This window comes from Salmo salar, chromosome 14 (assembly GCF_965601325.2).
Source record: "Salmo salar chromosome 14, fSalSal1, whole genome shotgun sequence".
In the NCBI taxonomy this organism is placed as follows: Eukaryota; Metazoa; Chordata; class Actinopteri; order Salmoniformes; family Salmonidae; genus Salmo; species Salmo salar.
Window position 1 is genome coordinate 101,198,598 of NC_138304.1, and position 14,863 is coordinate 101,213,460.

Below are 14,863 nucleotides of genomic sequence, written 5' to 3' on the forward strand. Positions count from 1 at the left end.
AGCATGGTCAAATAATAATAATCATAGTAGTTGTCGAGGGTGCAACAAGCACGTCCGGTGAACAGGTCAGGGTTCCATAGCCGCAGGCAGAACAGTTAAAACTGGAGCAGCAGCACGGCCAGGTGGACTGGGGACAGCAAGGAGTCATCATACCAGGTAGTCCTGAGGCATGGTCCTAGGGCTCAGGTCCTCCGAGAGAAAGACAGAAAGAGAGAAAGAGAGAATTAGAGAGAGCATATTTAAATTCACACAGGACACCGGATAAGACAAGAGAAATACTCCAGATGTAACAGACTGACCCTAGCCCCCCGACACATAAACTACTGCAGCATAAATACTGGAGGCTGAGACAGGAGGGGTCAGAAGACACTGTGGCCCCATCCGATGATACCCCCGGACAGGGCCAAACAGGCAGGATATAACCCCACCCACTTTGCCAAAGCACAGCCCCCACACCACTATATAGGGAATAGGGTGCCATTTGGGAAGCTGAGTGTCTGTCAGTTGAGAAAAGTCATCTCAGAACTCCTTTAACTTCATATTTCTCCTGTCAGGCCCCAACGTTGTCATCCCAGCCTCTCCAGAGAGTGTAGACTGGTGGATATCATGGCGCATACCAATGCTGCGACTGGCAACCAAGCCTGACGGGATTCAGTTTTGACAGACAAGGCTGTGGAGGACTGAGAGGCTGCTCTGTGCTCCTCGCAATACAAACAATGAGAGCCAACCTAGTTAGCGTTCTGATCCGAACGAATTAACCTCATTCAAATCAATGAACCTATTAAGTGGAGCCATGAATTAATGATCACAGACTAAGGCTGTAGCCCAGGCTAATGAGCCAGCAGGAGAGTGGACCAACTGGCCGGCCAACCAACGGGCCTGCTGCTCAGATACTGTAACCAAGGCCTTTTATTCCCAGCAATGCTGTTCATAGCACTGCTCACCAGTGGCTGGCTGAGGGAATGACAAGAGCGCGGCCCTGGTGGCACATAATGTACATTACAGCTACACTCCCTACAACCCCAGCTAATTATTACAATCAGGTGCGCTAGATTAGGGTTGGAATGAAAAACCTACAGCAGGGTATCTCTCCAGGAACAGGGTTGGAGTTAAATCCTACTGGACGGTAGCTCTCCAGGAACAGGGTTGGAGTTAAAACCTACAGGAGGGTCTCTCTCCAGGAACAGGGTTGGAGTTACAACCTACAGGAGGGTATCTCTCCAAGAACAGGGTTGGAGTTAAAACCTACATCAGGGTATCTCTCCAGGAACAGGGTTGGAGTTAAAACCTACAGGAGGGTATCTCTCCAGGAACAGGGTTGGAGTTAAAACCTACAGGAGGGTATCTCTCCAGGAACAGGGTTGGAGTTAAAACCTACAGGAGGGTATCTCTCCAGGAACAGGGTTGCTGCCCTATAGAGAACATTACTTTTGACCAGAGCTCTATGGGGTTCCATTCTGCATGCAACAATGGTGATGACATGCCTCAGTGCTGTAGAACCTAGAGGGTTCTTAGATTCCTTCTTAGAACCATCTGTACTGGACTATCTTTGGCAGAGCTTCCCCTAGCTTCCCTTGGCAACCGCAGCAGTGGATAGAGATACAGAGGGAGGTGGGATAGTAACATGTTATATGTGATGTAGTATAGAATCACTGCCTCTGGCCTTACATGTTGGGCAAATGTTGAAATATGAACTCCACGAGAGAGAAAGAGAGGGGGGAGAGAGAGAGGGAGAGAGGGTTAGATAGAGAATAGGAGAGATGATTGAATCACCACCATGCACTACTTAAGCTATTCTTTCAGCTGAGGAACTTCATCTGCTCCTTTTAAAAAATGACCCTGTTGTTTAAAACGGTCTCCAGAATGTCTAATCAGCTTTGCAGCAAAACGTCAGTTAAATGTATTGGGCACTAAGGTGCATGACTCTCAAAACTCCCCAGAACACTATCATGGGTTTGCTTGTTTTCTTTTGACTGTGCAATTGGTATTAATTTGCATTTCAGTCTGATTTGAACATTTACAAGTGACTCGCCAGTTGTTGGACATCTATAGCTTTTTATTAAGAGAAGGAGATGCTACTTAAGTAAAGGAAAGAATGTGGGTAGTTGGAGGGTGAGACACACGGCTTTCTTACCAGCAAGAAGCATAGATAATCCAGGAGAGTTGGAGAGATGGGAAAATGTATAGAGGGACGCAGACAGAGAGATATACATCAACCAGACAGAGAGATATACATCAACCAGACAGAGAGATACACATCAACCAGGCAGAGAAATATACATTAACCAGACAGAGAGATATACATCAACCAGACAGAGAGATATACATCAACCAGACAGAGAGATATACATCAGACAGAGAGATATACATCAACCAGACAGAGCGATACACATCAACCAGGCAGAGAGATATACATTAACCAGACAGAGAGATATACATCAACCAGACAGAGAGATATACATTAACCAGACAGAGAGATATACATTAACCAGACAGAGAGATATACATCAACCAGACAGAGAGATATACATCAACCAGACAGAGAGATATACATCAACCAGACAGAGAGATATACATCAACCAGACAGAGAGATATACATTAACCAGACAGAGAGATATACATTAACCAGACAGAGAGATATACATCAACCAGACAGAGAGATATACATTAACCAGACAGAGAGATATACATTAACCAGACAGAGAGATATACATTAACCAGACAGAGAGATATACATCAACCAGACAGAGAGATATACATTAACCAGACAGAGAGATATACATTAACCAGACAGAGAGATATACATCAAGTAGACAGAGATACATCAAGCATCAAGCAGACAGAGAGATACAGAGAGATATATCAAGCAGACAGAGAGATATATCAAGCAGACAGAGAGATATATCAATCAGACAGAGAGATACATCAAGCAGACAGAGAGATACAGAGAGATACATCAAGCAGACAGAGAGATACATCTAGCTGACAGAGAGATACATCAAGCTGACAGAGAGATAGAGATATATCAAGCAGACAGAGAGGTGGTACGGATGTAAGGATGAATCCATGTAGTGTGTGGGAGGGAGGGAGACAAAGAAATGGTTCATTATATCACTACGTTACATTTGGTAAATGCCTTTTGCTACATTGAATGTTTTTATTGATTGGCATGTGGAAGGACGTGATAGAGTAGATCATAAAGGGAAGAAAAAAGAGCGCTATTTGAGAAAGGATGAGAGGGCTACATCTGAAAGAAATAGATACGATACAAAACAAACACACACACATAGAGAGAGCAAGGAGGAGGGAGAGATTACAAATGGAGAAGTGCAGAGGAATGAGAGAATCCATGGTCTACTTTGATAATGACTTGACATGTGGAATTAAAAAACTGTGCATCCAGCTGAGAGAGAGCGAGAGAGAGAGAGAGAGAGAGAGAGAGAGAGAGAGAGAGAGAGAGAGAGAGAGAGAAAGAAGACTCTTGTTAAAGGCCCAGTGCAGTCAAAAACGTGATTTTTTTGTGTTTTATATACTGTATATTTCCACACTATGAGGTTGGAATAATACTGTGAAATTGGGAAAATGCTAATGCCCTTTTAGTGTAAGAGCTTTTTGAAAAGACCACCTGAAATGTCAGCCTGTTTTGGTGGGATGGAGTTGTGACCTGCCTGGTGGTAAATGAGTTAGTAGAACAATACGAAAGAGTTGGCCACTCTAACAATGGCTGCAGTCCAAATTCTAAGTAGACAGCCCTTGTCCCTAAAACCCTCAGGCCTTGAAAGACGTTTTACATCGTCACATCGGAGTGTATCTTAAATGTCCCTTGACCAAGCGAAAGAAAAGAGTGATGATCGGAGAGGCAACTTTCTTGGTGGAAAATCTTGAAATTGAAATGATTGCGATTTTTTTATTTTTTTTTTATTCTTGTTGCCAAATACTTTATACACAAATAAAAATTCCAGAATTCTATATCAAAATTACAAATATTTTTGATTGAATTGAATCACCTTGTTAAGACATTATCCTTAGTACATTACAATAAGAATAACAGCTTCCTGAATCAGTATAATGAGTGAATACATTTGCACTAGAATTGCCATATTTTAGAAAATATTTTTTTGTATATATTTTTTGAGATATGTACCAAAAAAGTGTTAAACAAATCTAAATACATTTTATAGTTGAGATAAAATATATTTTGATTTGTTTAACACTTTTTTGGTTACTACATAATTCCAAACTTTTGACTGGTACTGTATATATACTTTTGTATGTATTTAGTATTTTCTTGTTTACACCTGTGTTTTGTTTTGTTAGACATGTTTAATGTAGGGATGTAAGTAGTTGATTATTTTGTATAATGAATAAAAATAAAGTTAAAAAACAAATTTAAAAATAAACAATTATTTAAAAAAATATTATATAAGAAAGAGTTCAATACCTCTCTGCCGATAACATGCAGTTTTCTGTTTTCTCATCCCCGCTCAGACCACTCCCAGACAGTCCTAAAGAAATTCCTGCTTGAGAATTTTCTCTTTGCTAAGAAGCTTTTTTAGTTCCTTGTTGACCATTTTAATTGAAAGCAATCACAGTAAGTTAATTGCTACCCAGATAAAAACGGCGCATTGGACCTTTAAAGTTTAGAATAAAACAATAAGTATTATAGTGTGTAGTTGGCTGAGGAAAGAAAAGGGAGAGAACGGTAATTGAGAAGCTCTGTTAAGGGATTGCAAATTCAAAGTGGTTTATGAAACGGAGAAGGATAGAGCAAAACAACCAACCAACCAACTTCCCTCCACCTCCCCCCTCTCTCTCTCTCTCTCTCTCTATCTCTCTCTCTCTCTCTCTCTCTCTCTCTCTACCTCCCTCTGTGCTCTGTAAACCTGGGACACTGTAACGCTTTCAGTCTCTCTGCTGCAGTCGACGAACAAAATAATAACGCTTGGACCTGTTCACTTTAACACTTACGTTTAACCCGACACTGCTGTGACCGTTTATTTTGGTTGTTTTAACCGCTTATCTGCTTACCTGCCGTTTAAAACGCAGTCGTTCAAATGCCGAGTTGACAACACGCGTCTCGTTTAACGGGCAGGAATAGACAACTGTGGCATGTTTATGTATTGCGGCGGTCGATCCTACATAACATGTGCACTACCTAACGTGCCGTTTTAATTCAATCCTAGTGCAATATCTTCCGGCAGAGCAGTGAGTATGTAGGGAATTGGATAAGGCAAGGACAGACGATTATTTAAAACGAGCACGGTTGAACAGGGTAGATTACCGTTGGATCTCTTCCTATTTCTCTCCAGATTATTTCTAATATTTTACTAAGGGAGATTCAACATTTCTCTGTCTAATTTCCGAGACTTTGCGGCCGGGCGCTCTCAGTGATATAATCTTTTCCAGAACCTTGGACAGCGGAAATACTAACACTCAGAATGTTCGCAGGATACAAATCATTCTTTACCACTGCAGGGTTTTCTGGTCGCTATTCATACCGAACGAGCAAGTTCAATTAAGAGACTTCCAACCTGCATGTATCGTTATTTGACCTTATCTGTCTGTTAATTTCAATTGAACTTACTCTCACACGGCTACTGATTACGCTAAACGTGTAACTGCAAGAGGATATCTACCTGTAAATGATATCCAACTGGATTTACTTATAGGCTACTGTGGATTTGGGTCGTGTTTATAATATTGTCCCAAGACCAACACATGTTGAGTGTAAAGACAGAGGAATAATCATTTAGAGAGATAAACAGCCTTTTGTGTAGGTTGCTCAGACTGAACAGTAACATTTATTTACAGACGAAAACGAAGTTACCCTTCAGTAGAACTAGTGTTGAGATAGATTGGCTATTTTATGAGGAATAAAAATAGTTTATTTTATCACGACAAAAAAAAAAACACACACGAGTTCTTGACGCAGCAACAGCAGAACAATATCAGTCACCAAGACAATTCTCAACCATCAGCGGCATACAACATTTTATACTTTATAGAACCACGTTTCGGACACTCTAAAACTTCCACCATGGCGGTGTCTTGTCGAAGTCTACCCGGCGGTCGACGCTCCATCATTGGCCAGACATTGATCTTCGCCTCGCTGACTTTACTCTTCTCTTGGTCCTGCCCGGCTCTAGGCAAGAAGAAGCTCTACATCGGTGCCCTCTTCCCGATGAGCGGAGGCTGGCCCGGGGGCCAAGCATGTCTCCCTTCCGCGCAGATGGCCCTCGACTTGGTGAACAAGAGAACGGATATACTGCCGGAGTACGAACTGGAACTAATCCACTACGATAGCATGGTGAGTAGCCTAGGCTAAATTAACCGCAAAGAAGTGCTTTGACTGCATCATTTCTGCCGTAAACATCAATTTATCCCATCCGAAGTGTCTGAATTACGTGCTATGTGGTTACATTAATAATTCAGACTGGATCGTTATTCATATTAGATCAACATTTGATTCATAATGGCTTGTTTTTACTGCAACTTTGTTTTGCTTATATTTGCATAATATGAATACCAAATCTGTGTTCATCTATGTCATGCGTGCCTTAATTTGGATAATAAGTTGTCCTTTGTGAATTCTTTAATTTCCTCTGTTGTTTTTAATTAGCTCCAATAGACTGTGTTTCTTTGATTCATGTGCTCTAAGAGGCAGGGCAGACTTAGTGAGTTGGAGGCCCCAGGTCGAGTCTGGTAAATGTGTTAACTTAGGTACATTTTCTGTTCGAATTCAGGCAGTTCTTCAGGTCCCGTTGATAGGATAGTCTCGAACGGAGCTCGTCCAGTTTGTTCTCCAGTGACTGCACATTCGGAGCCTAGAGGCACTTTATGTACTCACCGATGTAGTCGGCCTCTCTTATGCCGCCTTTTTATTTTCCGTGTCTCAAGGATTAGGGCCAGGTCCGTGGTATGTCCTGCACCTCCGATTAGTTGAAATTGACATCTTCATCCAAATGGAGGTTGTTGATCGCTGTTCTAATGTCCAACGGGCTGTGTGTCCCGAATGGCACCCTAGTCCCTATATAGTACACTAACTTTTCACCACATAGTGCACTATATAGGTAATAGGGAGCCATTTGAGAGGCAGAAACAGGCACTTTGTCTCGTGCTCAGCAGTGTCGCTGTCCGTGGTGTTGAATCCCTAATCAGTCGGCAGATTCATTAGAGCTCAGGTCCGCGGGGCGAGTCCACTACTCCTCATCATGCAGCCAACCGGGAAGATACTTTGTAAGTGCCTATGATGGAAGACTGCCCTGACCAAAAAGCACTTCTTCCATTTGGCTAACTACACTGAACACTCAATAGGAGTCTCCCACAACGAACGGGCTCTCATCATCTCACCATCCATTCTGTTTCTCAGTTCAAGCAACGATAGTAATCGGCACAATCTTTTCCTTTTCTTGGAGAGAAGTCTGTCGTTCTTTTGTTTGTTTGAACTGCGGTTGTCTTGGTTACTGTTGTCATGCCAACCTCTAACCCCCCCCCCCCCCCCCTTCCTTTTCTACACCCCCCAGTCTTTTGAAGTAAGGTTCCGATGCAGAGCAGTTTCAACCAATCAGAGCAATGCTCTTAGGAGCACCAGCCAGTCACAGTGCATATAACTATTAACAGACTGTGAGTGTGGTCGTGTGTTGGCATCTCTCTCCCGTGAAGGGGAAGAGGGACGCAGGTGGGAAGAAGAGGCGGAATGGTAGAGAGAGAGAGAGAGAGAGAGCGCACGAGAGAGAGAGAGAAATGGCAAATGTGTGAGAGAGAGAGAAAGAGAGAGAGAGGGGGGGAGAAAGAAAGAGATTACAAATGTAAGAGAGAGAGAGAAAGAGAGGGGGGAGAGAGAGAGAGAAAGAGAGGGGGAGAGAGAGAGAGAGAGAGAGAGAAGGGGGAGACTGGACTGAGTGAAAGTAAATAGAAATTGAAGAACATGGAGGTTTGAGGTTAGACCAGACTAGAATAGAGAGCACTTGTCTTGTCATTAGGGCTGAGGATGGTAATATGTCAATGCAGACAGTAGTCCCATACAACGCTCCCCTACATTCTGTTTATTTTTGACGGCACCATTTCACCAGGTCAAATTCCTGGTCCAACAGAATAACACAGGCTATATAAGGATGTACGTTGCTCATAAGATTCATTTTCTACTAAGTGCATTAGTGTTGCTGCCATGCTGTGTTGTCATGTGTTGCTGCCTTGCTATGTTGTTGTCTTAGGTCTCTCTTTATGTAGTGTTGTGTTGTCTCTCTTGTCGTGATGTGTGTTTTGTCCTATATTAAAAAAATATATATAATAAAAAAAATATATATAAAAAAAACAACATATATATATATATATATATATCCCAGCCCCCGTCCCAACTGGAGGCCTTTTGCCTTTTGGTAGGACATCATTGTAAATAAGAATTTGTTCTTAACTGACTTGCCTAGTTAAATAAAGGTTAAATAAAATGAATTAGTCCGTCTTAGCAGTGGCGTACTTACCATTAGACAGAAGAGGCCTCAGGTCTCACATCATTAAGGGCCCTAGTGAGTTCCGCATAATAAAACAAATAATCAGAGTAATAATTGTTTTAATATAATTTCTCCCGCTTCTCTCCCGTGCTCTACTCGAGGACACCCCCCCTTCAATCCCCCTCCACTCCCCCTCCACTCCCCCTCCACTCCCCCAAACAAATGACCCGCTGTCGTGGGCTGCTCAGCTCATCGTCCTCATTCTGTCTTGCTTCAGCAGGTTGGTTCAGCAACAAATCTGCGGGAAGCTTCAAAAGTTGCAAAGGAAATGGGGAGGGAGGGGGGTTTTGTGCCCAAGTATCCAGGTAAATGAGGCCACATTGTTGACAAAAAAGCCAAATAATTATTAATAATCGATCAATAATTTATTTCCATACATATTTCATATTAATATTACCCACGTTTTTCTCATAGCAGAAACAATTGTAATGAATCACCCATGGACTGGTTCATAATAATGGACTATTCCACCCTGACTGAGTTGGTCTATTCCACCCTGACAGAGTTGGACTATTCCACCCTGACAGAGTTGGACTATTCCACCCTGACAGAGTTGGACTATTCCACCCTGACAGAGTTGGACTATTCCACCCTGACAGAGTTGGACTATTCCACCCTGACAGAGTTGGACTATTCCACCCTGACAGAGTTGGACTATTCCACCCTGACAGAGTTGGACTATTCCACCCTGACAGAGTTGGACTATTCCACCCTGACAGAGTTGGACTATTCCACCCTGACAGAGTTGGACTATTCCACCCTGACAGAGTTGGACTATTCCACCCTGACTGAGTTGGACTATTCCACCCTGACAGAGTTGGACTATTCCACCCTGACTGAGTTGGACTATTCCACCCTGACAGAGTTGGACTATTCCACCCTGACAGAGTTGGCCTATTCTATTCTATATCCTGTGTTTCACGGTGTCGTGAATGAACAAGGACATGGATAATATACATCTAGCTGGTTTTTCTACACATCGTCAGGACAGAACGGCAGCGTCGGGGAAGCTCAAGGGGGGTGGTGGTGTGTGTCTCTTTGTTAACAACAGCTGCTGTCTGATCTCTAATATTAACAAAGTCTTGAGGTTCTACTCGCCTTAGTTAGAATACCTCGTAATAAGCTGTAGACGATGCTATTTACCAAGAGAGTTTTCATCTATATTTTTCGTAGCTGTCTATTTACCACAACAAACCGATGCTCGCACTAAGACCACACTCAGGGCCATAAGAAAACAAGAAAATATTCATCCAGAGGAGTCACTCCTAGTGGCCGGTGATTTTAATGCAGGAAAAATGAAATCTGTTTTACCAAATTTTTACCAGCATGTCACGTGTGCAACTAGAGGTGAAAAAACTCTCGATCACCTTTACTCAACACAGAAACGCATACTAAGCTCTCCTTCGCCTTCCATTTGGCAAATCTGACCATAACTCTATCCTGCTGATAGAGTGACTGTGCGTACATATCCCAACCAGAAGCCATGGATAACAGGCCATGGATTACTAAACTCTCCCTCGCCTTCCATTTAGCAAATCTGACCATAACTCTATCCTCCTGATTCCTGCTTACAAGCAAAAACTCCAACAGGAAGTACCAGTGACACGCTCAATACGGAAGTGGTCTGATGAAGCGGATGCTAAACTACAGGTCTGTTTCGCTAGCACAGACTGGAATATGTTCCAGGATCCATCCTATGGCATTGAGGAGTTTACCACATCAGTCACCGGCTTCATTAATAAGTGCATCGACGACATTGTCCACACAGTGACTGTATGGTACGTACATATCCCAGCCAGAAGCCATGGATTACAGGCAACATCTGCATGGAGCTAAAGGCTAGATCTACCGATTTCAATGAGTGTGACCCTAATCCGGACGCTTTTAAGAAATCCCGCTACGCCCTCCAACGAGCCATCAAACAGGAAAAGCACCAACACAGGACTAATATCGAATCCTACTATACTGGCTCCAATGCTTATTGGATGTTGCAGGGCTTGCAAACTATCACTGTTACAAAGGGAAACCTAGGCACGAGCTGCCCAGTGACGGGAGCCTACCAGATGAGCTAAATGCCTTCTATGCTCGCATTGAGGCAATCAAAACTGAACCATTCATTAGTGCACCAGCTGTTCTGGACGACTGTGGGATCACGCTCTTCGTAGCCCGATGTGAGTCAGACCTTTAAACAGGTTACAAAGCCACAGGGCCACAGGGCCACAGGGCCAGATGGATTACCAGGACGTGTACTCCGAGCATGCGCTGACCAGTGTCTTCACTGACATTTTCAACCCTCTTCCTGACCCATTATGTAATGCCTAAATGTTTCAAGCAGACCACCATAGTCCCTGTGCCCAAGACAGGTAACCTGTCTAAATGACTATCGCCCCATAGCACTCACATCTGTAGCCATGAAATGCTTTAAAAGACTGGTCATAGCTTACATGATCATGGCTTTCATCAACACCATCATCCCAGACACCCTGGACCTACTCCAATTCGCATACCGTCCCCATGGATCCACAGATGACGCAATCTCTATTGCACTTTCCCAGCTGGACAAGAGGAACACCTATGTGAGAATGCTGTTCATTGACAGCTCAGCGTATTGCCCTCCAAGCTCGTCACTAAGCTATGGACCCTGGGACTGAACACCTCCCTCTGCTTCTGGATCCTGGACCGGTGGACAGATCCACAGGATCCTGGACAGGCCCCCAGGTGGTGAGGGTAGACAACAGCACATCCGCCACACTGACCCTCAACCTTGGGGCCCCTCAGGGGTGTATGCTTAGTCCCAATCCCGTACTCCCTGTTCACCCACAACTGTGAGGCCGCACCTGACTCCAAAACCAGCATTAAGTTTGCCGACAACAAGATGGTGGTAGGCCTGATCACCGACAATGATGAGACAGCCAATAGTGAGGAGGTTAGATACCTGGCAGTGTGGTGCCAGAACAACTTTTCCCTCAACGTCTGCAAGACAGAAGGAGCTGATCGTGGAATGCAGGAAACGGAGGTCTGAGCACGCCCCCATTCACATCGACGGGGCTGTATTGGTGCAGGTCGAGAGCTTCAAGTTCCTCGGTGTCCACATCCCTAAGGACATATCATGGTCCAAACACACCAACACAGTCTAGAAGAGGCCACGACAACACCTTTTCCCTATCAGTTGGCTAAAAAGATTTGGCATGTGCCCTTAGATCCTCAAAAAGTTATACAGCCACACCATTGAGAACATCTTGACTGGCTGAATCACCACTTGGTATGGCGACTGCTTGGTATCCGACAACAAGGCGCTACAGAGGGTAATGTGTACTAAGTCGAGCTCCCTGCCATCCAGGACCTTTATAGCAGGCGATGTCAGAGGAAGTCTCTAAAAATTCTATAAGACTCCCGTCACCCAACTCATAAACTTTTGTCTTTACTACCGCACAGCAAGCGGTACCGATGCACCAAGTCTGGAACCAACATGACCCGGAACAGCTTCAACCCCCCCAAGACATAAGACTGCTAAGTAGTTAGTGAAGTATAGCTGCCCGGACTATCTGCATTGACCCTTTTTTGCACTAACTTTTTTTGTCTCATCACATACGCTGCTGCTACAGTTTACTTTCTGTCACTTTATTCATAGTTATATGTACAGTTGAAGTCGGAAGTGTACATACACCTTAGCCAAATACATTTAATCTTAGTTTTTCACAATTCCTGAAATGTAATCCTCTTAAAAATTCCCTGTCTTAGGTCAGTTAGTATCAGCACTTTATTTTAAGAATGTGAAATGTCAGAATAATAGTAGAGAGAGAGATTTATTTCAGCTTTTATTTCTTTCATCACATTCCCAGTGGGTCAGAAGTTTACATAGACTCAATTAGTACTTGGTAGCATTGCCTTTAAATTGTTTAACTTGGGTCAAACGTTTCGGGTAGCCTTCCACAAGCTTCCAACAATACGTTTTTATGGCGGATTTGGAGCAGTGGCTTCTTCCTTGCTGAGCGGCCTTTCAGGTTATGTTGATATAGGACTCGTTTTACTGTGGATAGATACTTTTGTACCTGTTTCCTCCAGCATCTTCACAAGATCCTTTGCTGTTGTTCTGGGATTGATTTGCACTTTTCGCCTCAAAGTACGTTCATCTCAAGGAGACAGAACGCGTCTCCTTCCTGAGCGGTATGACGGCTGCGTGGTCCCATGGTGTTTAAACTTGCGTACTATTGTTTGTACAGATGAACGTGGTACCTTCAGGCGTTTGTAAATTGCTCCCAAGGTTGAACCAGACTTGTGGAGGTCTACAATTTTTTTCTGAGGTCTTGGCTGATTTCTTTTGATTTTCCTATGATGTCAAGCAAAGAGGCACTGAGTTTGAAGGTAGGCCTTGAAATACATCCACAAGTACACCTCCAATTGACTCAAATGATGTCAGTTAGCCTATCAGAAGCTTCTAAAGCCATGACATCATTTTCTGGAATTTTCCAAGCTGTTTAAAGGCACAGTAAACTTCTGACCCACTAGAATTGTAATACAGTGAATTATAAGTGAAATTCTCTGTCTGTAAACAATTGTTGGAAAAATTACTTGTGTCATGCACAAAGTAGATGTCCTAACCGACTTGCCAAGACTATAGTTTGTTAACAAGAAATTTGTGGAGTGGTTGACAAATGAGTTGGCTCCAACCTAAGTGTATGTAAACTTACGACTTCAACTGTACATATCTACCTTAATTTCCCTCATACCCCTGCATATCAACTCAGTACTGGTACTCCTGCATATCAACTCAGTACTGGTACCCCTGCATATCAACTCAGTACTGGTACTCCTGCATATTGACTCAGTACTGGTACCCCTGCATATCGACTCAGTACTGGTACTCCTGCATATTGACTCAGTACTCGTACTCCTGCATATTGACTCAGTACTGGTACTCCTGCATATTGACTCAGTACTGGTACCCCGTGTATATAGCCAAGTTATCATTACTCATTGACTCAGTACTGGTTCCCCTGCATATTGACTCAGTACTGGTACCCCGTGTATATAGCCAAGTTATCGTTACTCATTGACTCAGTACTGGTACCCCGTGTATATAGCCAAGTTATCGTTACTCATTGACTCAGTACTGGTACCCCTGCATATTGAATCAGTACTGGTACTCCTGCATATCAACTCAGTACTGGTACCCCTGCATATCGACTCAGTACTGGTACCCCTGCATATTGAATCAGTACTGGTACTCCTGCATATCAACTCAGTACTGGTACCCCTGCATATCAACTCAGTACTGGTACCCCGTGTATATAGCCAAGTTATCGTCACTCATTGTGTATTTATTATTACTTGTATGATTACGTGTTTTACTTTTCTGTTTTTTCTCTATTTTCTTTTTCTCTGCATTGTTGGGAAGTAAGCATTTCACTGTTAAAGGGATATTTCGTGTTTTAGCATGTTAGACCTAATTTTCCACTTGCTTATAGTGTTGAAGCATCCTCCAGACAGTTGTTTTGGTCAGAGTTCCATTCCTGAGATTTCTTTGGGCTGGCTTAGTTGCTTGCATTAGCCATATAGCGGTGGTGGCCAGACTCATCCAAGAACGTGCTTCAAAATGTCTCCACGTAAAATTCTAAAGACAATTATGTTTTCGGGGAGGCCTGTGGAAAATGTGATCGTTTTTTTTCTTTAAACATCCACAACTGTTCTTTTGAAGAAAACGGATTAGCTACTTCAGCTGAAGTAAGTTGCCAGTGTTATTACGCTCACGTGAGCAACAAGTCTGAAGCGCCGGAGTAGTTGTGTCATCTCTCGCTCGTCAACAGAGAGCGTGGCTCCACATACGGAAATACAGACAAGGAAAACAAGCAGCATTTCACTAGCTAAGACAGGGATAAGGATACGGAGAGCCTAGATGTCTGTATCTAGGACAGGGTTGGGATATGGATAGATGTCACTAGTTAGGACAGGGATAAGGATATGGATAGATGTCACTAGTTAGGACAGGGATAAGGATATGGAGAGCCTAGATGTCACTAGCTAGGACAGGGATAAGGATATGGATAGCCTAGATGTCACTAGCTAGGATAGGGATAAGGATATGGATAGCCTAGATGTCACAAGCTAGGACAGGGATAAGGATATGGAGAGCCTAGATGTCACTAGCTAGGACAGGGATAAGGATATGGATAGCCTAGATGTCACTATCTAAGACAGGGATAAGGATATGGAGAGCGTAGATGTCACAAGCTAGGACAGGGATAAGGATATGGATAGCCTAGATGTCACTAGCTAGGACAGGGAGAAGGATATGGGTAGCCTAGATGTCACAAGCTAGGACAGGGATAAGGATATGGATAGCCTAGATGTC

General features: G+C 43.3%; 1 protein-coding gene across 1 annotated transcript in view; it reads left to right on the forward strand.

Annotated features, from left to right (window-relative positions):
* The first annotated feature begins 4,877 nt into the window (after positions 1–4,877).
* Positions 4,878–14,863, forward strand: part of LOC106570681 (gamma-aminobutyric acid type B receptor subunit 1) — a 123,651-nt gene continuing 113,665 nt past the window's right edge. Inside the window, exon 1 of the mRNA XM_082961357.1 lies at positions 4,878–6,308. Coding sequence (XP_082817483.1) covers positions 5,868–6,308 — 441 coding nt within the window. The 5' untranslated portion in view covers positions 4,878–5,867. The remainder of the gene's footprint in view (positions 6,309–14,863) is intronic.